General features: G+C 48.7%; 1 protein-coding gene across 8 annotated transcripts in view; it reads left to right on the top strand.

Moving 5' to 3' along the window:
• Window positions 1-22645, top strand: part of Msi2 (musashi RNA binding protein 2) — a 363622-nt gene that overhangs the window by 226631 nt on the left and 114346 nt on the right. For all 8 annotated transcript variants that reach the window (XM_051158260.1, XM_051158259.1, XM_051158258.1 and 5 more), the window contains one exon: window positions 5517-5565. In XM_051158260.1, coding sequence (XP_051014217.1) covers window positions 5517-5565 — 49 coding nt within the window. The remainder of the gene's footprint in view (window positions 1-5516; window positions 5566-22645) is intronic.

Below are 22645 nucleotides of genomic sequence, written 5' to 3'. Positions count from 1 at the left end.
CCGCCACATCCAACAGCCTCCATGCCTTGAGTTTATAAAGCACAATAAGGCCTCTCAGCCGTATGCAGCATCTCGTCACTACTCCTGCATTTGTGGGTGTTGGTTTCCACGAGCTCTTGAAGCATCTGTGTGGGAGCAGGAAGAGAAATCTAGAGGCATTTGTTCTGGGGAAAGAGTGGAGGTCTCTCCTCTTCCCTCTTGTTCCTCTTGGATCCGGCCAGATGATTTAAGGATCGTTGTGGTTTCCTGCTTTGTTCTCAGTAGGTATGATGTGTGGGTGGGTGTGCCGGCATCCCAAGGGGAGTAGGAAGCTTCTCAGGGTGTGCGTTGGCCACAGCAAAGCTTGGAACAGCCTCACAGAACAGTGTTCAAAGGGAGACAGTTTCCAGTGGGGAATTTGATGCTCCCAGATGTTGTAGTCCCTGTCCTGTTCCCCCTCTCTCCCAGCATCCCAGCATGCTTTGTGGCCCGTTCTCTGCATCCTCTGCAGAATCCTTACCCTTGCATCTTAGAGGCCATCTCACACAACTCCCTTGGTCCTCAGATGCCTTGAACTCCCTGAGACGCTGTGAAGCTGGCATGAGAACCCGGGCCCTCCCTGGGCTCTGCGCAGCACTGCCTGTCTTGATCACCTGCTCCTGGGCCTGCTGAGTCAATAGTAGCAATTCTTTTCATTTTAGCCATCTCCTGGGAACAAGCTTTCTGTGTCCTCAAACTGGGTTGCCTTCTCTCACCTGCTCTGTATCCGGGGAAGCTATTCTACAAAGTTCTGGCAGTGCAGCGGTCCAGGGGACTGAGGTCAGCTAATTGGACAAAGAAAACTTGTGACTTCCCCTTGCATGGACATTTCTGCATTGCTTGTTTGGCCAACATGAGCTGGGACAAGTAATGTCTAAACTTTGGGTACAATCAACACTGTCTGACCATTTCAGAATCGCCCAGAAAAACTGTCTGGCTCATATTAATAAATCTTTGAGGCATTTTAAAGAGAGTTCATTAAGGAAGTCAGGAATAGAGAGACGGCCCCCACCGACTTGGAGTGGTAATTATGGCTGAGTCTTCACAGTGCTCATTTGGTGAAAAACATGTTGCCATCTTCTCTTGGCCTTTCTAGGACCTAGGTCTTCACTCTCGCTGCTGGGACAAAACTTAGAAGCAGAGGTCCTACCTGTGTCTACCTGGAAGGTTCCGTTTGCATTGTGGAACCGGGTAGTGTAATACTTGACCCTCTCTGCATTTTCCCTTCTTCTGCCTTTTTTCTTGCCTTTGCTTGCTCTTCGGTGTTATTTAAAACTGCATCTTCTAACTGCAAGGCGTCCTTTTCCAGTTATTTATGTACTCATTTTAGGGACAGGGTTTGTGCGTGCATTATCTCTTGCTGCAGCAATGCTGGGTAACAAACCCAGAACCCGGTTTCAGGCAGTAGCTGCTGTCTAGAGTCCATTGAGAGCAGTTTACTGATCTTACTGGTCTCAACTGGGTCTCAGCTGTGGAAAGTGGGGAAAGCTGTCCCGCACCATGTGTCCCTCATCCTTCAGCGGGCCAGCCCCGACATGCCCCTGTCATGGTGATGGCCACGCTCCAAGAGAGAACAAGTGAAAGCATGCTGAGTTGCCTCAGATCGGACTCTAAGCAGACAAACCCTTCTCTCCAGCTCATTTTATTGGCCATATCCAATTCAAAGGGATGGAGAAATAGACTTTCTTTGGGGAGAGAAACTACAAAGTTACCGGCTGTTAGGCCATTACAGTGACCTGTCCAACAAGAGCTGTGGGACTGGCCTCATATTTGTATTTAGGCTAATGCCTTGTAAGTAGGACGTGTCTGATGCATGCAGGATATGTAGAAGCAAATGATGTTGCCACTTAGCTAGATTTTTAAGTCAAGGCTGGGTTGACTGCCAGTCTTGGGTTGTGTGACACAAGGAAAGTTTGCATCGTGCAGGCAGACACTAGATTTGTACTGTATTGGTGCAGGGGCAGATTGATTGACATTAGGAAGCCCTTCTCCTTGCCATCTTTTTTACTATTGGTTCCACTATCCACCCTTCAGGATGGTAGGTGATCAGTGGCCAAGAGAAGAGGCGCAGGTAGAGGAGAGTCTGCTGCTGCTCTCAGCAGGTCCTCTAGGGGGTTGGGATCCTATGTGTTGGATATGAATATTCTTTAGTGGAGAAAGCAACCTCCGGCTGATGTCTTTCTTTCACCTCTTTGTTCTGGGCCCTCACTGTTCCTTGTAGGGCAGGGAAAGAGGCCACAGGCCAGTAGGAGTACCTAAAGGAGCCGAGACTTAAATGCTGGGGTGTCCCAAAAGGTCAGTGGGCCAACCGTGTCCGGGCAAATCTGATAAGTGTAATGGTCCCAGAGACCGGCAGTGCCACTCCCCTTCCGTTGGTATGTGTACCTTGGAGATTTACTAGAACCTTCCACAGCCAGAAACAAACATGCTAGATGTTCCAGGCTCAAGTCAGAGAGTGTCCTCTCACCAACTCATCTAAAAGTTCCATGACCTTGCTTTTCTGTTTCTAAAGATAGGCCACTCGGGAAGGCAGGGTTCCGTGTGAACCTGCCTTGGGTCATTACTAGAGACTTCTAATGGTTGGAATAAACTTCTCTCTAGAATAGACCAGACTTGTGCCAAGGCTCATGCATGGAACAAAGCCACCTAAGGCCGAGACACCCTCTCTTCTCCCCACTCCCCATTGGGGGATTCAAAAGACTAATTAGGCCTGCAGTTGCCACCTCTGTCTTGTACAAGGAAATCTGTGTGGTAACGTGCAAGGACATTGCCCACACAAAGTGTTGATTATAAGGTCCAGGGCCATGTCCCTCAGAGAGTATTTTACAGAGTTAGTGGTGTTTTCCTCCTGAGGTCATCAAAACAGAAGCTTATAGTTCCCCCAGCCCTGTAGTCCTGGAGGCCTATGACTGCACAGCCAATACCAGTTTCAGGTGTGTGCCTATGTACAGGTCTCCTGTTGAGACAGACAGGCTGAGGTGGCTACCAGTTAGCAGGCTGCGGCTCTGACACCAGTCACCTCAACTGTGCCCCTAATTTCTACTTGGCGGAGACTCGCACAAGCTGCTTCTGTTTGATTCTCCAAGAACCGTGAGAAACAGGCGCCCGTATGTGAGGCCACGGTTTTCATTCTATTCAGTCTTTGTGTATTCAAATTCTCCTGGTTTCGGCTCTTGCTGTTCTGCCAGATTTCCATCGCATTGATGGCTTCTCTGAATTAATAAGTCTTTTGCAGCCACTGAAAAGTTCCACCCCACCCCCTACCCCTCAGGACTGGGACTTACCCATATCGATCCCCCTCCCACCCCCACTTTTTCTTTCTCTCCAGCTACTTCTTAGATGTTGTGTTTTGTAAAGTGGTAATAGAATTTTTTTTCTTGCACCCTGACACTCTATCTATTCAGGAGGTCTTGAAAAGTCCTGTTATACGGCTGGACTGCAGGGCAAGGAGCCTTGTTCTCTACAACAGAGCTTGCCCCCTAAAACATACACACGGATCCTCCCCCGTGCTCCCCAGGGTAAAGGGAATGTGGAGGCTACAGAAGCAAGCAGGCAAACTTAGCCAGGAGAAGCGGGGAGCCAATTACACACTGCTGAAAGACAGTTTTAGGGAAAAAAAATTTTTTTTTTAATTCAAAATATTTATTTCCTACGGGGATCTGAATTTCAGTACCAAAACATGGCCAACACAGAAGGGAGGCTGTTTTCTTCACTGTTAGGCATTTTCAGTTCAAAATCAGGATTTGGCAAACATCTCAGAAAACGTGGAGATGGGTGCACAGAAACAGATGTCGCATTTACCTGCACCCTCAGCAGGCCTTACCCCCAACCTACACCCGCACCCCAGGCATCTGAATTCTTCTGGCATCCCAAAGTCTGAGTCTGAGATGCCATATGCTTGAGTGTGACTGCTCTGTGTACAAACACACCAGTTGATCTTATGGCGGTTTGCTTGGGTGGTGTATGCAAGGCGTATGGCCTCAGCAGGTGCTGAGGGGCTCCTGAAGCCCGCCAAGGCATGGGGAGGGAGCAGGAGCAGCCCTGGGAAGGAGGCCCTGTTCAAGTAATCTCAAACTAGCTTTACCTTTCTTGCCAGATGGTGCCTTGGAGAAAAGGGGGGCTCCCTGTAAGGCTACCCCCTACACACACACACACACAGAGAGCGCAAATGACTGCAGGAGTAGGGGCACCAGAAGGGGAAGGCCCCAGGAGCCTGTTTGTTCAGCCTGGGTTGCTTAGCAACAAAGGGGCCCTGCCTCTTTAAGTGAGGCAGATCTCTTCCAGATTGGCTTGCCTACCTCTTCCATTCTTGCCTGGACTTTTGCTCTCCCCACTATTGTGTGATAGGATCTGGAAAAGTAGGTTCTGTTTGTCCAGAGGCACCATTTTAAACCTCACTTCACTGTTGCTCCAGGAGGGGTGAGAAATGACTGGGCTGCAACTCCTCCTGAGGTGGCTTAGCTGGCCACCCTCCTCCTCCAAGGCTCACAGGGGAGCCTGTGAGTATAAGTGAGTGCTGAGATCTCTGCAGCCTCTAACCACTGAGTCCTCCTGCTAACAGTTTATGCAGCCACAAGGGCTAGGTTGTATTTCTGTCAGTAGTGTCAAGTGCAAAACGCATGGAAAGAACAGCCGGCTCACCCTGGCAAAACAAGTTTTCTCTGGGGTAAAGGTGTGTCAGATCTACTGATGAGAGAGAGAGAGAAGTGGGTTCTTTTCTTCTTGAAGGAGTCCTGGCATCAGCGCTCTGGTGTGCTAGGGCTGCGGGACCAAAGCATGACATGCTGCAGGGTTTCACCAACCAAAATAGAGTTTTCTTAAGTCTGTTTACCTGGAAGCCAGAAGGCCACGACTGAGCTATGGCAGGGTTGGTTCCCTCTGAGGCCTCCTTGGCCTGTGGCTCCTCAGCCCTGTGTGTGTCTTTGGCCTCAGGTCATCTGAGAACATCATTCATAGTATAGGTTCAAGCCCCACCCTACTGATCTTAATTTGATGCTGCTTGAAAGACCCAGTTTGGGTGGAGAGATGGCTTAGCCATTAAGAGCACTTCCTGCTTTCACAGAGGACCCAAATTGGGGTTCGGGGTTCCAAGCACCCACATCAGGGAACTCAAAACCACCTCTAACTCCAGTTTCCAATGATCCAACGTCCTCTTTTGGTTTCCACAGCCACCCACACACATGTTGCCCATATACACAGAGATGAATTTTTATTTAGGTGCCCACAGAGGACACACACACACACACACACACACACACACACACACACACACACACACACACCATACACACACTAAAGGAAACTACACATGTGTTAACTAAGGTTATGCCAAGTAAAGGGGTCCCCCCCCGCTTTTTTAAGCAAATATGCTCTATTTGAGCAACTATTACTTTAGTACTAAAAACCGCCTCCCTCACCCCCACACAGCCTGTGTTTGTGATGTTCTGTGTCTTTCATGAAGAACCCTGAAGCAGCTTTTATTTTGTGTTTGCTTTCAGGTGGAAGACGCGATGCTGATGTTTGACAAGACCACCAACAGGCACAGAGGTAAGACGCCCCGGTGTAAGGAAGCCGCCCCTTCGTCCTCTCCTGGCCCTCAGCACTTTTCACCTCCCATCCCATTGGCAAAAGGTACAAGGAAGATGCAGAGTCCAGCAAGTAGACATGACTACATTAATAACAGGGCCACCGTAACACAGCAGATCCCGATACCAGCCAGTGAAAACCTTCGCGGCTAGGGAGCTCCTGCTGAATTGAGCAGCCGCGTCCGTCATATGCAGGCAACTCACCTTTTTCATCCCGGTTCTCTAAGCCCCTTGCTGGCCTCAGCACTCAGTGAGCCTAGTGAAATTATTCACAGTAATTATTCAGTCGGACTCTCCATTGGCATCAAAGGAGGTGGCTCAGAAAGCAGCCAGCCAGCCTCCAGAGTGAGCTACGGGAGGTGGAAAAAGCTTGCTTGATTCTCTCCCCCAGATCGCTGCAATTGCAGATTTGGAAATGTCCCGGGAGCCTCACAGTGCTTAGGGGACATCTGTGCTTACTCGTTCCTCCTGGCCTAACCATGTTACAGCAAATGGGTCTCGCTCAATCTGGGGTCCACCAACCTTTGAAATGATTTGCGCAATGTCTGAGCTTTGCTTGGGAGTGGATCTCTAATGTCGAGCAGATTTGTCAAAGAGAACGCTAGGCCTCCTCCTTCAGGTGAAAGTCAAGTAAAGCTATGACTTCGCATTCAACGGGTTCCCGTTAAGGGGGGTGTTAGTGAGCACTGCTTCTGAAGAGGGGTAGCAGGAAAGGGTGTGGGATGTTCTCCAGGGAAGGCGCCCCCGACTGAACCCAGAGAGCTGTTTCCTGCCACATCTATTGCTTTTGGATGTTTCTCCTGTTGTTTACATTCCTGCTGTCACCTGTGATTAGAGGCGCTTCCCAGCTCTGGCTGACTAGACCTCTCTCCTGTCTGGGGAAGTAGCGAGTGAAAGAGAAGAAGGAATGAAAGGGGGTGCTGCGGAGCACCCCGCACATCCTGCCCTATTATGCCTGGTAACCCAGCTTTCAGCAGTGTTCTCAAGATGGACTAGGGCAGGGTAGAGGATGAGGAGAGGAGGCAGGAAAGGAAAACAAAAATATGTAAGTGCTCTCCCCTTCCTCATTACCCTGGTGACAAAGCTGGAGAGGTAGGTGTGGGCAGGAAGGTGTGCCCATGATGTACAATTTGTGGTTGTTTTTCTGTCATTGTCGATATTGTCTTTGCGGCGTTGCAGATGCCTGAGTACCACACTCAGTGTGGTTTCAGTGCCTTGTAGTCTCCTCTACCCAGACTGCTGAGGTAGAAGAGTCAGCCTAGGCAACATAGAGTGATTCTGTCTGCAAAAAGTAAATGGAGAGGGGCTGGTTAAGAGTGGTTAAGAGAGCCTGCTGCTGGGTGCGAGGCCCACAGTTCGGTTCCCAGCACTCACTTTTCAGGTCCCTCACAACCATCTGTAACTCCAGGTAGAAGAGATCGAAGGCTTCGAGACTCTGTGGGCATTTGTATGCATGTGCACACACAAACACACAAACATATACATAAATTTTTAAAATGTGGCACCAAAGCACAATTTCCTTGTGTCTCTCATAATTTGACCTCCATAGCCATCTGGGAGTCACAGAGCTGCTGTGACTTTGGGAGAAATTATGGCACATTTTTATGCCTCCTCTTATTTGTTCATTTGTAAAGCAAAAGCAGTAATAGTAGCATCTTAGGGTTTTTAGTGCTGTGATAAAACACCATGTCTGAGAGTAACTTGGAGAAGAAAGGGTTTATTTAAACTTACACTTTCCAATCCGTCAATCATCAAAGGAAGTCGAGGCAGGAACTGAAGCAGAGGCTGATCACTGGCTGCTTTTTCATGGCTTGTGTAGACTGCTTTCTTTTCTTTTTTAAAATAATTTATTCAGATTACATCCCGATTGTTATCCCTTCACTTGTATCTTCCCGTTCCCCCACCCGCTTTCACCCTATTCCCCTCTGCTAGACCTGTGACAGAAGGGGACCTCATCCCCAGCACATGATCATAGCCTATCAGGTCTCATCCAGAGAGCCTGCTTCCCCTTCCTCTCCCGCCTGCCCAGTGGTGGCATTTGCCTGGCACCTTCCGCTTCAGTCGCTAATCAAGAAAATGCCCTCACAGACTTGCCTACCGGTGATCTCATGGAGGCATTTTTCTAACTGAGATTCCTCTTAGATGATTGTAACTTGTGTCAAGTTGACAAAAAAACAAAAAACAAAAAAAAACAAACCCACCCAGGACAAGTAGTCACTTTAACAGTGCCATTTGGCAAGTGTAGGACCAAGAATAAGTGTGCATAAATGTTAGCTCTCATGATTATTACCCTTACCAGTTTGTGGTTGAGTTACTGAGGCTCAAGAGAGGTAACCGAGGCTCTAAGTCCCCACGAGGCTTCTAGCCCGAGGCTACTGATTTCAGACTCTTTTTTTTTTTTTTTTTCATGTGTGCCCAGATGGGAACAGGTTTTTCTGGGTAAGTGATTCTGATCTAAACAAGGCTCCTAGCAGTCAGTGCCAAACTCAGAGTCTCAGGAGGTGGCTGAGCTATGTCATGGTGACTGTGTCCTTTTCTTACTTATGTCAGAGTTTGGGATCAAATCCATGGCCTGGAGCACAGAGCTACTTTCCTGCTCTCTCTCTCTCTCTCTCTCTCTCTCTCTCTCTCTCTCTCTCTCTCTCTCTCTGTGTGTGTGTGTGTGTGTGTGTGTGTGTGTGTGTGTGTGTGTGTGTGTGTGTAGTTACTGTAGGTGGGATTTCTGGGAAGCAACTCTGCTAGGGGTAGCTACAGGAGGCTTATTAGGAAGAGTCCTTGGCTGAACCTGGCTAGAGAGAGAATCTGATCTCTAACGACACCAGAAATGAGGAGGTCCATAGTGGCCCCAGGTAGGATGAGGAGGTCCTCTGTGTACCCACAAAAGCTGTCTATGGATATGTTCCATCGAGGAAGCTGGTGTGACCTGGTCCTCCTGCTGAGGAAATTTGAGAGGTGCACACTGTAAGACACACCTTGGGGGTATTCCCAGCAACCAGGGAGGCAGGGTATAGAGAGTGTCCTTATTTCTGAAGGGGGACACGGGTGGGGCGTCCTCTCTTGGCACCCACCCTGACTATCTAAACAGGCTGTGTTCACCATCTCAATAGAAGCAGCCAATAATCTGCAAGCATTGGCACCAGCACAGGCAAATAGCCCTAGGTGAACTGGCTGCCCAGGAACGCACTCAGGCAGGAGCAGAACTGAGACATCAGCTCAGCCTGTGTGACCTGCAGCCCAGGCTCACAGCCACTCTGCAGGCCTGGTACCAGGCACTTCTGCAAACGTGCGACTCAGTGAGGGCCTCGACTGCCTCCTCATATTTTGATCTCTCTACACCACCCCTTCTTGTTGTCCGTGCTGTGCCTCATTTTCAGATGGAGAAACTAAGTCACAGGCAGTTTCGGGGAGCTACTGGTAGAAGCCCCGAGCTGTCCTTGTTCCTGCCTGTCACTTTATCCCATGGTCTTCTGTGAGATTGTACGTGTCCCCGGGGAGGGAGAGGACGGTGCCTTTCCAATTTTCTCAGAGTCATTTCATTTGCTCTCTAAAGCTTGTTAGAGGTAGCCTGGAAAATACTGGGCAGATCATCAAAGAGTTTAATCATCTTGGGGGCGAAGTTTGTTGCTTTATCCTTGCAAATGGCAGATAAGATCTTGAACTTAGCATTAGGTATTGATCCCAGGGTGGGGCTGGAGCCAGCACCTGAGGGAGAAGCAGGGAACCAGGCAGCAAATTGTCCTTCCAATTTACTCTTTTGCTGGTGAAAGGGAGCGCTCTCTTTCTGCTGCCTCCACACCTCATCCCTCTAGAGGGTGTGGGAGGTAGGCACGAGGGCCGCTGAAGTCCGTTCTGTCTGCCCTCGCCTCTTCCCAAGGGAACGGAAGCCCCAGCATGAGGGTCATCCAAAGGAAACCTTAGCCAACCCTTCCTGTGACCTCAGACCCTGGGCTCCTGGACTCTGAACTCCTGGGACACTCCAGGGGAAGAGCTGGGCAGTTGGGGTCACTTGTGGGGAAATGAATGGGGTTTCTCTGAAGCCAGGAAAGATTGGCTAGAGAGGGAAGAGTTTCTGGCCTCGGTGATGCCTGTGGTTGCCATTACCCAGCAGGCCTGTTTGCTATGGAACATTGCCAGAGGCAGAGGAACAGAATATACTGAGAGCAAACGAGAGATTAGACTGATGGATGGCTTTCCCCAAACAGCCGGCAGTCACTTTGGAGAGAAACAACAGCTCCAAACAGTCATTGGCCCACCCAAAAGGGCCCTTCCTTGGCACCAGCCACTATCAGGTCCTTTCCCTGGGCAACGTACCTTATCACAACTGTAGAGGTCCAGGGTGGGCAGATCTAGCCAGAGGCAACAGCTTCCAACAGGTCAAGGCCGATGGGCCCCGACCTTGGCTCTTCTCTCAAAGCTTGCTCAGTCTCCATCCCCAAAAGCAGTTGGCCTGAGCTTAAGGTCTCCATAATTTGTGTAAGCAGTTTATTTATTAAAATGATGCCAGTAAAATGTAACTGAAGCTATGATTGAAGATAATGCTTTTCTGAGGAGAGAGAGAAAAGAAGAAGAAGAAGAAGAAGAAGAAGAAGAAGAAGAAGAAGAAGAAGAAGAAGAAGAAGAAGAAGAAGCAGCAGCAGCAATCCTTAATGTCTTGAGTACCTGCCAGATACTCACTTTTGAAATAGGCCTCAAGCCCAGAGTGACTCTTTTATATGCGCCATATAAAGATGATTAAGAATGGTACTGTAATTATTTGTTTATTGATGCCTATTTGTCAAAAAAACCAGAGGCATGTAAAAAGAGCTTCACAGAGACATAAATTATATTAATCTTTATTTTTCTGGCCTTTAGTAGTGAACCCCAGCACTCAGGATGCTGAGACAGGAGTATTACGTGTCCAAAGCTGGCCTGGGCTGCATACATAAACCCACACTGTGAAATAGTAAAAATAGGAGCATCGCTTCGTTAGCATGTGATGCCAAACAAAATGACAATATGAGATTCTAGGAGTGACTTTATTTACCTGGTGGGAAGGCAACATGGAGCTTCACAAGCTCTAAGTATGACCTGGTCTTTAAGGTGTTTGGCAGAGGCCAATCCAGGAGAAGGGCTGTTGGATGGGGCTGAAAACATGATAAGACTGAGTAATATCTCACCTGGCTGTGGCGTTTATTATAACATGACAGGGCGTTTTGCTAGTGCCCACCTGTGAGGCCTAGAGCAAGACCTGCCTGTTGGCCCTGCTAGAATTATGGCTGCAGTATTTTTCTACCTCTTAAAAAAAATTTTTTTTAATTTATTACTCCGTGTGTGTGTGTGTGTGTGTGTGTGTGAGAGAGAGAGAGAGAGAGAGAGAGAGAGACAGAGACAGAGACAGAGACAGAGAGACACAGAGAGAGAGAGAGAGAGAGAGAGAGAGAGAGAGAGAGAGAGAGAGAGAGAGAGAAACATATGGCTGTGTATGCCACAGTGTGAGAGCTTAGTGGAGTCGGATCCAGGGCCAGACTCAGGTCACCAGGCTTGAGCCGCAAGCACCTTTGCCCACAGAGTCATCCAGTTGACCTGTATTTCCCCACCTCTCAAGTTCTGTTCAAAGTCTGAGATGCGTCGACAGGTTTATTAAAAACCTGCAAAGCAGTGGCTGGTCATTGTTGACATTGACACGAATCCTGAGTTTGAATACAGGCTGCCTGTCAGACCTGCAGCCAAGAGCCTGGCCCTCACAGGCCTTTCACTCTAGGCAGTAGGGTGACGAAGCCTCCGAATTCACCGGTGGGCTATTTTTAAGCAAGTACAGGGCCCTGACGGGGCACCATGAAAATCCTGTTCTCCTCCCAGACTGTGAGCCATTCATCCATCGTCAGTGTGGGGTCAAGGAAGACATTTCCAACCCAAGACAGACTCATTAGAATGGCACAGGATTTCAGTGCCTCTGAGTGTCCCTTGAGGTCTAACTCGTACAAAAGAGGTTTGGGGGAGGGGGAGGGAGAGAGGGGGCAGATGCAGCTAGTGTGAGCCTTAGTTGATGGCTTTGGGTACTTAAAACTACTTTGTTTGAAGAGTTGTATGCAGGCTTGAACTTGGGCACATTTTAGTTAGAAAGGGGGGGAGCCTCTACGTTCAAGAGGAGCAGTAAGTGACCCCCCCACCCCATTTTCCTCCCTGCTAGAGTCTCAGAAGCCAGGTTCCGTGCTCCCAGCTGAGCAAGGCTCAACTCTGGGAGTGTCTTAGGGAGCGCTATGCTTCTACACCCTCACTGTGTCCCACTCTGTGAGGCACCCGCTAGCATCTGAACCCCGAGCAGATAGTTAACCCTTAGGCCCACAGCCTTGCAGCAGTGAGGGCGAAGGAGAAAAACGCCACAAGCCCCTGCCCAGATCCCTCGTCTAATATCAGCCTCAGAGCTGCCTGCACATTTTATTTTCTCATTAAATAAACACCATTAGCCTTCCAGAGAAATTGGTGCAAACATGACCTCGCAAATAACCAATTAAAAGGGCAGGGTTGAAAGGAAATGTGAATTTGAACATGTAGAAGCCATTAAAGATTCCGGTAGATGTCCCCAGCCCTGGCAACATCGATCCGAGGCCTTAATTTTATTTCTGACAGGAAAACACAGTGGAATTTTTTCTTTCTTTCCTTCTTTCTTTCTTTCTTTTTTCCTTCCCTGAGGTAACTCAATTCTGGAAGCACCCATTCCGGCGCTGTCTCTTGAGATATTAATCAACACAGTTGCTTGGTTTCTGTTCACCTGCTTTGCTCTGCAGACAGGAGCACAGAACTGTCCACTCCCTAGCAACAAGGGCAGTGAGGGAGTGTGAGGGGGTTGTGGCGTTCCAGGGTTTCTGCCGAGTCAGGGGCAGTCAGCTTCCTGGGGGAGCTGTGTTTTCTTTCGCCCAAGGCAAAAATCATCAAGTTTTGCCCTGGCCACAAAAGCCCTGGCACTGAAAGGCAGATGAGATCATAGGCCTTCCTGCCTCCCCAGGCTGGGGCCAAGAGGAAGCAGAGAAGGAGTAGGCGTGGGGTCAGCACTTCATTGACCCAGAAGTGGGGTTTTTTTTGTACAGAGTCAGAGTGAGTCTTTTGTTGGGTTCTATTCCCACAGAGGCCGAGGCTATGAAGAGCTAGGGGAGGGCAGAGTGCAGAGGCCCCGGAGAGAATGGAGCCCTGGGGTTGGTGACTTGATTAAAAGGGCCTCCTGACTTGGTACCCCTGGAGGCCATGGAGGCCTGGGCCAAGGGGTCACAGAAAGCCAGGGGGAGTTATAGCTGTGAACTCAGAGGTTCCGAGGGGAGTGCCGTCCCTCCAGTCACGACTGTGCAGCCCTGGGCCTGAGCTGCTGTTGGATGTTCGAGGGCCAGCGATGCCAGGGGTGCTGGCCCATCTGTACCACCGTGAACACAGACTCTGTTATGTTAGCAGCCCAAGCTTAGGGCCAGCCACAGGGTTCCTGATGGGGTAAGCAAGCTTTGAGCCCTGTCTTGGCTTACTTGTGTAGGTAGTAACCTGCCCAGAGTTCCTGGCTCCCCGTGCAGAGTGCTCATGGCAAGTAGAGAAAGTGCTCAGTAACCTGCACTTTCCCCACCTCAAGAGCATCAACTTCCTTTACAGAGCTCTGTCTTTGAATTAAGAAGACACCAGTGTTTAGGGTGTTTTTTTCCTTTGCACACAGCAAGTATTTCAGGAGTAGAGACTTTTCCTGCAATGCCATAATGGTTAAGATAAGCACCTGGCCCTAGGGTAACCCTGCAAACATAAAGGCTGTATGGTCTTTGGTGAGCTACTTAGCCTCTCTGTGACTCCAGATTCCTTATCTATCAGATTGGAAGCTGATACTGGGTTAACTCAAAGCTTACATCTTTTGGCCTCAGTAACGCATCCCATTTGCTTCATGTATGCCTACACGTATTCTCACAGATGCACACGTATGTACATCAGAACTCATTCGGCTTCTGAGAAACGGGATTAAATGGCCAGAAATACAGAGGTAGAGGGGCACTTTTAAATTATATCTTCTCTTACCTTTTGAATTTATGTATGATGTACGTTCATTACCTAGTCAGACATTTGCTTTTAAACCCCACCCCAGGGCTGGAGAGATGACTCAGAGGTTAAGAGCACTGTTTGCTTTTCCAGAGGTCCTGAGTTCAATTCCCAGCAACCCCATGGTGACTCACAACCATCTATCATGTGATATGATGCCTTCTTCTGGCCTACAGGTGTACATGCAGGCAAAGCACTGTATACATAATAAATAAATAAATAAATCTTTAAATAAAAATAAAAATAAACCCCACCCCAGTGTAGCTATCAACATGAAAAAGAATTTTCAACAAAGAAGGGAACGTCCTTCCCCTCCGCACCCTCAGTGCTGTCTCTGCTGCCTGCATTAGTAGTTTGGACTTGGGTCTGTACACGGTGTACACAACTTCACTGGAATGAGCGATGACGACTTCCGCCTTAGCCACTCCAGGACACTTTGCTCCAAGCAGACTCGATCGTCTCCTCTGCACTGAGCTGCTCTGTCTTGGCTGTTCCATACACAGGGCTGGGTGGAGGGGATTAGCACAGTAGCCTCGGCTCTTCCCAGACATTGGTTATTATTATTAGAGTGGTTGGCCCGGTGCTGGTCTAAAAAGAGGCCCATTTGCCTCATTTCATCCAGGACCAGAGGAGAGGCCAGAACGGGCAGGCCCTCCATGCTAGAGTGCCAGTGCTTTTTCAGTAGAGGAGAGGTTTAGACCCATCTCTTCCTCTGAGAAAGTTAGCTAGCATGAGGACCTAGCGCTGTCCTCAGGGAGAGCTCCAGCCCTGTGTCCTTCTTGTTTAGAGCTGCAGAATCTGGGAAATACCCAGTTAATGACACTCGAGGTGGGGGTGGGAGATTGGTCCAGGCTGTTGTGATAAAGAGGTGAGCGCTTTGGTAGGTGTCAAGTTGTTTGACCGCAGATGTGCTGTTGACTTTTTTTTTTTTTAAAGCAGAGCCTCTGTTTTCTCATCTGTTAAAAGGGTTGTTGACGTCAGCTCGTGAACTTGAGGCTTCAGTGGCGTCCATGTCAAGCATTTGATACTCAAGAGACTACTTGCAGATGTTAGTTTCACACTCATCCCACTGTTAAATGGTGAAGAGTGTGTGTGTGTGTGTGTGTACATCTGTGTGTGGGTATATGCGCATGAGCGTAGGGACCTGCAAAAGCCAGAAGAGGGTATTGATTACCAGCAATTGTGAGCCACCAAATGTGGAAGTTGAGAAGCAAATTTGGGTCTTTATTGAACCATGTCTCCAGCCCACCTAAGGCTATTTTATTATTAGAAGAATTCCGTTAGGGCCGCTGCTCAGGGAACCCAGGCTGTGGCTTGCGGTCGGCAATGGCATGGACTGTGGCGTTTTCTACAGCGGGAGAGGAGAGGGATGGAGGCAGGCTCTCTGAAAGCGTACACTGAAGTTCTATCCGCTTCATATTTGCATTATCCACTTAATCAGCACTATCATATTTAGAAATAGATCGAGTCTTTGAGAAACACTATGGAAGTAACACAGAGCGCAAAGCAGAGCTTGCTTTTCTGCTGTTCCCTTGCTTGCCAGTGGCCTTCTGTCCTGGTAGCCATGGGTGCTTCTTTTCCTCTGTGCACTCTAGTTCATGACCTTTGCCAGCACTCAGGAAGCCAGAGGCAGGTGGATCTCTGTGAGTTCGAGGCCAGCCTGGTCTACAAAGCAGGACAGCTAAGGCTACACAAAGAAAAATCCTGTCTCAATAAACAACCCCCCCCCCAAAAAAAGGAAGGAATTAGAATAAAAGATATTTTGTTTCACTGAAAGCTGAGTTCTCTAGCCCAGTTAACTGAGACACGCCCCCCCCCCAATTAACTTTGGAATGTTAAAAGTTGTTAGTTTGTTTGTGTATAGGAAAAAAAAGAGTCTGGGTTTAACTTTTAGTTTAGTGGTATCCAGGGTTCAGTCTTTTTTTTTTTTTTTTTTTTTGGAATCCAAGGGAAAACTGGCATAATTAAAAGTTGCCAGTGCTCCCAACTCTAACAATGCAACCAAGATTGGGGGTTCTCAGGTGCCCTCATTTGTCTACTTGGCTATTGAGGAGATTAAAGCCCAGAAGGGGGTGGTGCTGTCAAGAACCAGGGGAGCTGGTGTGTTTGATTCTACCTTAGCACCCCAGCATAACCCCTCTTCCGCCATGGGAGGAGGGGGTGGGGCAGCAAAAATAACTGTATACATCAAGAGTTGTCATGAAGAAGCCTTAATTTGCTTATATTGTCCCAGAAGCCCTTTCAGGAAAAGGTGCTTGCCAGATCCAATCCTGGAGTGACCTTGTGAGTGTCGGGATGGCAAAGCTGGTGGGCACAGCAGTGATGGATAATTACACCCTGGCATGGATGGGCTTCTGTTAGCCTCAGGTGTGAGCGCCAAGCCTAGCAGCATACAGAAATAACCGTCAAGATTTAAAAGTGATGGGAGTACCTTTGGGCACTCCCTCCAAATGTAAAGTTTCTCCCTCCGCTTACTGCCCATCTTGGTACCAGGAGATGATTGGAAGCACCTCCTCCTCCTCCTCTGGCTGGGTCCTAGCACCCTAGGCAAAGCCAGTCCTCTACCAGCTCTGCAGCGGACATGCGTAGTACTGACATCAGTTTATTATCTCAGAGGGCTGGGCTGATTCATGGATGATTCATGGCCCTGTTTTCTACCGCTGCTGGAGGTGACATCATCCATTCGGGCCCAGAATAGACATAGAAGCAAGGATGACCCCTGTTCGGTGTCTCTCACCAGCCCTGGGCTCCTTCCCATCTGCCACCCAGCTGCTGGGTATCTATTGAGTAGGAGTCAGAAGTGTAGTGGGCGTGGGGTCCCCATCAGCAACTCTGCCTTAGGAGGAAGGACATGGATGTGTGTGCTGTTGTGTGACCTTTCTCAGAGTCCATCTTTTCTCTCAAGCCCTCATATTTCACTGATAACCCGGGAGCTACCTAACCCCAGGGCCAGCTTTGATGTCTGCGTGTGTCTGAACATGAGTTAGCTATGAAGATGCCGGCTGAGCTAAGTTAGCCCAAGTTTGACGTTAGACATTGCTCATGACGAAGGGTGGTTGCTAAGTCAGAGGTTTCAGCTAGATTGGGGTCTTTCAACCTTAGGGTCACCTGGGGAATTTTTAAGCCTCATCAAACTTCTGGGGCCCACCCACTCCGTCAATGACGTGAGCCTAAGGGCTGGGAGCCTGGTGTCCCTTCTTTACTACTCCACCTGATACTAGCCTGCGTTCAGGGCTGGGAACCCTTTCTTGGCTCATTTACTCACCCAGGAACCTCACAGCTTTAAAAACTCATCAAAGCAGATCCTGGACCCTGGACTATGTCTGGGCCCTACAGTTGGAGTCCCTTTTGGGCGGGGGGGGGGGGGGGGGGGGGACAGGTGCACCAATACCTAAGGCAAGCAAGAACTAGTGAAAGTTCTTGATTGCTGGAAAAGCACAAGACATGTCCTGGGCATCTCTGTAGGGGTGGTGCTTACAAGTGGTTTGGAAAAAAGCCCAGAAGTATTGGTTTGATTTATGAAAGAAAGAAAGAAAGAAAGAAAGAAAGAAAGAAAGAAAGAAAGAAAGAAAGAAATAGAGGGTTGGGGAAACAGCTCCATTGGTGAAGTGCTTGCCCTGATGGCAGGAGGACCTGCAATCAGCCCTCCATCACCTATGTAAGTTGGATGCAGGTACGGCCATGTGACCATCAGTCCCAGTTCTGGGGAGGCAGACAGGCAGATCCCTAGAGCTTATTGGCCAGCCAGCCTAGCCAAATTCTTGTGCCCCAGATACAGTGAGAATCCTTGTCTCAAACAATAAAAAGGACAGAGGAAGACACCAGTCATTGACCTGTGGCTTCCATGAACACACACACACACACACACACACACACACACAAACCTGGTGGAGCCAGAGGAAATTGTGCTTTCACCAGAGATCTGCGCCTAACTCAGAAGGCTTCTGCACTTCCCTCTCAGGCCAGGTAGAAAGTTGTGCCCTCATAGACTCATCACTCCAGTCTCGGCATCTGAAGTCTTCTTTTGATGAAGTTGATTCATTTGCCCTGGAAAGAGATTTCCTGATTCAGCTAGTAGGTTTATGTATAAACAATGTTGGAAACACCTGGCAATTTTTCTGAGTGACAATAAAAAAAAAATGTAGCCTGAAAATTATGGTTTAATTTGCTCCCTCCCCCATTCTCTCAAAAATAGGGGGAGGGGTAAGATTTACAAAAGAAGCTTTATATTTTGCCCACGGTGCTAATCTGTTTTACAACAGAAACATGTGTACCCACAATTCCTAATAATTTCTTTTTATGCTGTTTTTAGAACTGTGGGTTTTAATGGACAATTGAATTGTTCGTTGGCAAATAGGATATCATCTAATTGCATGTTTTTATTTATTGTGAATTTGCAGGTAAGTCCCAAGGAGATTGGCAGGCACCTAGAAAGAGCTAGGATAAGCATTACTGTCACGATTTTATTTTTCAAGATTTCAAAGCTTTGTTGCCTCTTTGGGGCTGCTGCTCAGCCTGTGTGTGTGTGTGTGTGAGAGAGAGAGAGAGAGAGAGAGACAGAGAGAGAGACAGAGAGAGACAGAGAGAGACAAAGAGAGAGACAGAGACACAGAGACAGAGAGAGACAGAGACAGAGACGGAGACAGAGAAAATGTACACACAAAATTGCAGGCCGATGTGGAGGCCAGAGGATAACCTCAACCATTGTGCCTCATATCAGCCTTTTATCTTCTTCTCTTTCTTTTCTATTTTCTTTTCTTAAGGATAGTGTCTCTTACTGGCCTTAGACTTGTCAAATAGGCTAGATTGACCGACCAGCCAGCCCTAGGAGCCGTCCTGGCTGTGCCCTCCCAGCCCTGGGAATACAAGCATATGCCACCATGTTCTTTATACATGGGTTCTCGGGGCCAAAATTATGTCCTCAAGCTTGCTAGGCCAACACTGCACCAAACAAGCTGCTTCCTCAGCTCTTTTATATTTTTTGTTTTGTTCTGTTTTGAGTCGGGATCTTACTGTGTGGACCAGGCTAGCCTCCAATTCATAGAGATCTGCCTGCCTCTGCCTCCCAAGTGCTGGGATTAAAGGTGTGCACTGCCATGCCCTGCCTTTATGCACTTATTCATTCTTTTGTTTGTTTGTTTACTTGTTTGTTTTGAGGCAGAGTCTATCATGTAGCTCAGGCTTGCCTTGAGCTCTCGATCTCCTGCCTCAACTTCCTCCGTGCTGAATGAGTTTAAAGGCATGAGCCAACCCGTTCCTGATCTGTGTATGTCATGCTTTAAATTCATGGTTCCTCGATTGTAGAACTGAGATTCCCCTAGATTCTCTTGACTGGGCTTTAGTGGCACGGCTGACCTTCCCCGGGTAGTGACTTCCACAGATTAGTTCATCTAAAGCATCTCCTGGGTTCACCCATCTGAAGTTCTTTAGCAAAGTGGGTAGTAAGGTGCGGCAGGTAGCTAGCGCCTCTTGCTCCTGCCAGGGCGGTAGCAGCTGGGGCGGGAAAAAGAGAGCAGCTGTGGCAGTGTTATTAGTCATTCCATGAAGAAATTGAGTTGATAAATAATGAAGCAGTGATGTTAGCAACACATGCTGTAGGTCAGATGACTCCGATGAAAAGCCCCAGTTAAGTGTGTATAATGGTTTGACAATATATACGCCGTCTCAAAACATCCTATTTTAAAATGGAAATTGGACTGTTCATGCAATCCTTAGCAAATATGCCAAGGCCGTTACCAAAGGGAGCCTGGCAATCTGAAAGATGATCTTTCTATTTAACGTGGCCCCGCCTCTCCCCTTCTCAGCCCCTGCTTAAACTCACTTTGTTTCCCTGTCCTTGCCTTTTCATTTTGTTAACTGTTTTGATTTGTAAAATACTATGCCTCGCACTATACTCCTTTATGAAGATTTACTGTGCTGTTCTTATCTTTCACCTTAAATCCTTGATAAGAGCATTTTAAAAATGAAATTGCTACCTGACACTATTATAAAATCTTGGCTGGCAGCCAAGGTAGAGACAGGATCTGGGGAGGAGGAAAAGGAGACTGGGCTGAGAGAAAGGAAAAGACTTTCATGAGAAGCTAATAGCACTTTTTTTCCCCCTTTTTCTCCCTTGGATTGTGGAAGCCTTTAAAATTTTTTGATGAAGTATTATTATAGCGTTGTGATGCCGGGTACAGTTGCACATTATTGCTAGGGTCTGGGCAGTGAGAGCTTAGAACAGTAAGAGTTTCCTTAGGCCAAGGTCATCCATACTGAAGATGAAGACTGTGCAAATGCTTTGCTGGGTGTGGATTGGAACTGGGTGAAGTAGATGGATGGGTGAGTAAGTGGATGGGTGACTGACTGACTGACTGAGAGCAGGTGGGTAGGAAAATGAATGGGTATGTGGGTGGATGGGTGGGCGGGTGGATGGGTGGGCGGGTGGATAGGTGGATGGGTGGATGGGTGGGCGGGTGGATGGGTGGATGGGTGGATGGGTGGATGGGTGGGCGGGTGGATAGGACGGATAGGTGGATGGGTGGATGGGTGGGCGGGTGGATAGGACGGATAGGTGGATGGGTGGATGGGTGGATAGGTGGATGGGTGGATGGGTGGATGGGTGGGCGGGTGGATAGGTGGATGGGTGGATGGGTGGATGGGTGGGCGGGTGGATAGGACGGATAGGTGGATGGGTGGATGGGTGGATAGGTGGATGGGTGGATGGGTGGGCGGGTGGATAGGTGGATGGGTGGATGGGTGGATGGGTGGGCGGGTGGATAGGACGGATAGGTGGATGGGTGGATGGGTGGATAGGTGGATGGGTGGATGGGTGGGCGGGTGGATAGGTGGATGGGTGGATGGGTGGATGGGTGGATGGGTGGGCGGGTGGATAGGACGGATAGGTGGATGGGTGGATAGGACGGATAGGTGGATGGGTGGACGGGTGGATAGGTGGATGGGTGGATGGGTGGGCGGGTGGATAGGTGGATAGGTGGATGGGTGGATGGGTGGGCGGGTGGATAGGACGGATAGGTGGATGGGTGGGTGCATGGACAGATAGATGAATGGATGGACAGAGATTGACAGTCACACAACATTTTTGACAGCTGCCATATTTATCATTTGGAACATGTGTCTTTTCCAACGCCAATCACCCTCCCCAATTCTGTGCCCTACCCTGTTCCAAGCAGTATCTCCTGTAGTCACACACCCACAAACAAACAAACAAAAAAGCTACGATGACTGGCTGAGGAAGATTGAAAGGTTAGAGAGTTGGTTTGGTGGCATAGTGTGCATCCACAGAGGGCATCCATGATGGGATGTGGGCCATCTGATAGCACAGACCCTTTATGTTCTACTAAGAGCGATTTAATGAACTCTTATTAATTCCTGTGACTTGAAGACAGCCATTCTCCCCCCTATAATAGACCTCGTTAACCCATCTCTGTACTGACTGGCGCTTTTATTATTATGAGGACTAGACTGGAGGATGTGAGTCCGGATGTTAGAATGACAGGCTTCCAAGTGTCTGGTGGAGAAGCAACTGTACAGTGATGATCGCCTATGGTAGTAATGGTGGCCACCGCCTGCTCTGGCACAGGCATTATTAGCTCTGAGTCTCCTGAAGGGACAATTCGTGATGACCTGGTATTTACAGTCCTAGATGATGGGGGTAGGGACCAGGGAGGCAGCAGAAGGGGGCCCTCATCACCCCATCAGTGTGAGGCAGCTGGGGTATGGCTCCTGGGTGCCAAGGCCACAGCCAGTGGGAGGCCCCATGTGGAGCTGGCGATTACAGAGCGACGAAAGCCAGTTTATCAGACACCTCATGAAAATACAAGCCATGACCAAAATGACTGCTTTGGGGGAACCGTCTTGTCTCCTTCTGCGTGGAGACTAGAGACAACCAGACAAGGTTCAGTGGTGACGAATAAAGAAACGCTACTTTCCAAGCGCAATCTTCTGTTCCCAGTCACTTTGCGGCAGACATTCAATCAAAATGCTAATAGCGCCGGCAACAAGGGACCGTGGTTATTGTAATACTAATTGATTGGTTGGAGGGTGGGTTTTGATAAGTACAGCTGAAGATTTCTGAAATATGATTCTCTTTAATTACTGGGATGCTAATAAAAAAGAACAAATGATTTAATGATGATTTCCGAGGTAATGGCTTAAAGATTTTGTTAGAGTTTAAAAATGAGATATGGTGACTATGTACCGTGGAGACAGAGCGCTGATGGGTGGTGTTTGCCTTTGTCAAAACCAGGCGTGGCATATAAGACCAGCTTGCCCTTTCAAGGCTGTGTCGGGCAGTGGTCAAGGGTTCTCCAGGGTTGTCAGAGATCTGATGGCTCTAGCTTGATGTTGCTTTTGCTGGGTTTTCCTGTGTGTGCTGACCCATCTAAGGACTCTTCATGGCTTCCCCAGCTGACAAGCCTGCAGCCTGGGACAGAGTGATAACCCTAGCTCCAATTGTAGAAGTCCATCCTAGGCTTGAGGACCTTGCCTTTGTTTGGGACCACTAGACCCTTCCTGTGTTCCAGGCACGGTACTAGCGTCTACAGTGCTAATGAGGAACAACATAAACCAAATCCTATCCTGCTGTGAGCTCCTGTCCTCTGGGGGGAAAGGGCTGTGCATCCCATAATTTCAGAGTTGGTGGTCTAACTGAATGAGAAGAGTGCTTGCTTGTCCCGCATGGGCAAAGCCCGGGCTTCAGTCTCCACTGCCGCCAAGAAAACAAAGCAAAACATTCCTTCTGGTTCCGTTAGGTGCTAAGAAGATGATGCAGCAGGTAATGGTGAGGGTTTATCTCCACTAAGGGGGGTGCTTGGGGGTGGCCTCCATGAGGGAGGAACCATTTGAGTTGGGAGGCAGAGACTCATGGGAAAGTTAATGGGCGACAACTTGGCACACTCAGTAGCTCAGGGAGAAAGCCAGGGGCTGAGGCAGGGGACCAGTGGGCATGATGGAGAAGTGGACAGGCTAGACATGATGGAGAAGTGGACAGGCTAGAC

This window comes from Acomys russatus, chromosome 16 (genome assembly GCF_903995435.1).
Source record: "Acomys russatus chromosome 16, mAcoRus1.1, whole genome shotgun sequence".
Taxonomy (NCBI): domain Eukaryota; kingdom Metazoa; phylum Chordata; class Mammalia; order Rodentia; family Muridae; genus Acomys; species Acomys russatus.
This window is presented reverse-complemented; position numbering and strand designations above follow the sequence as displayed.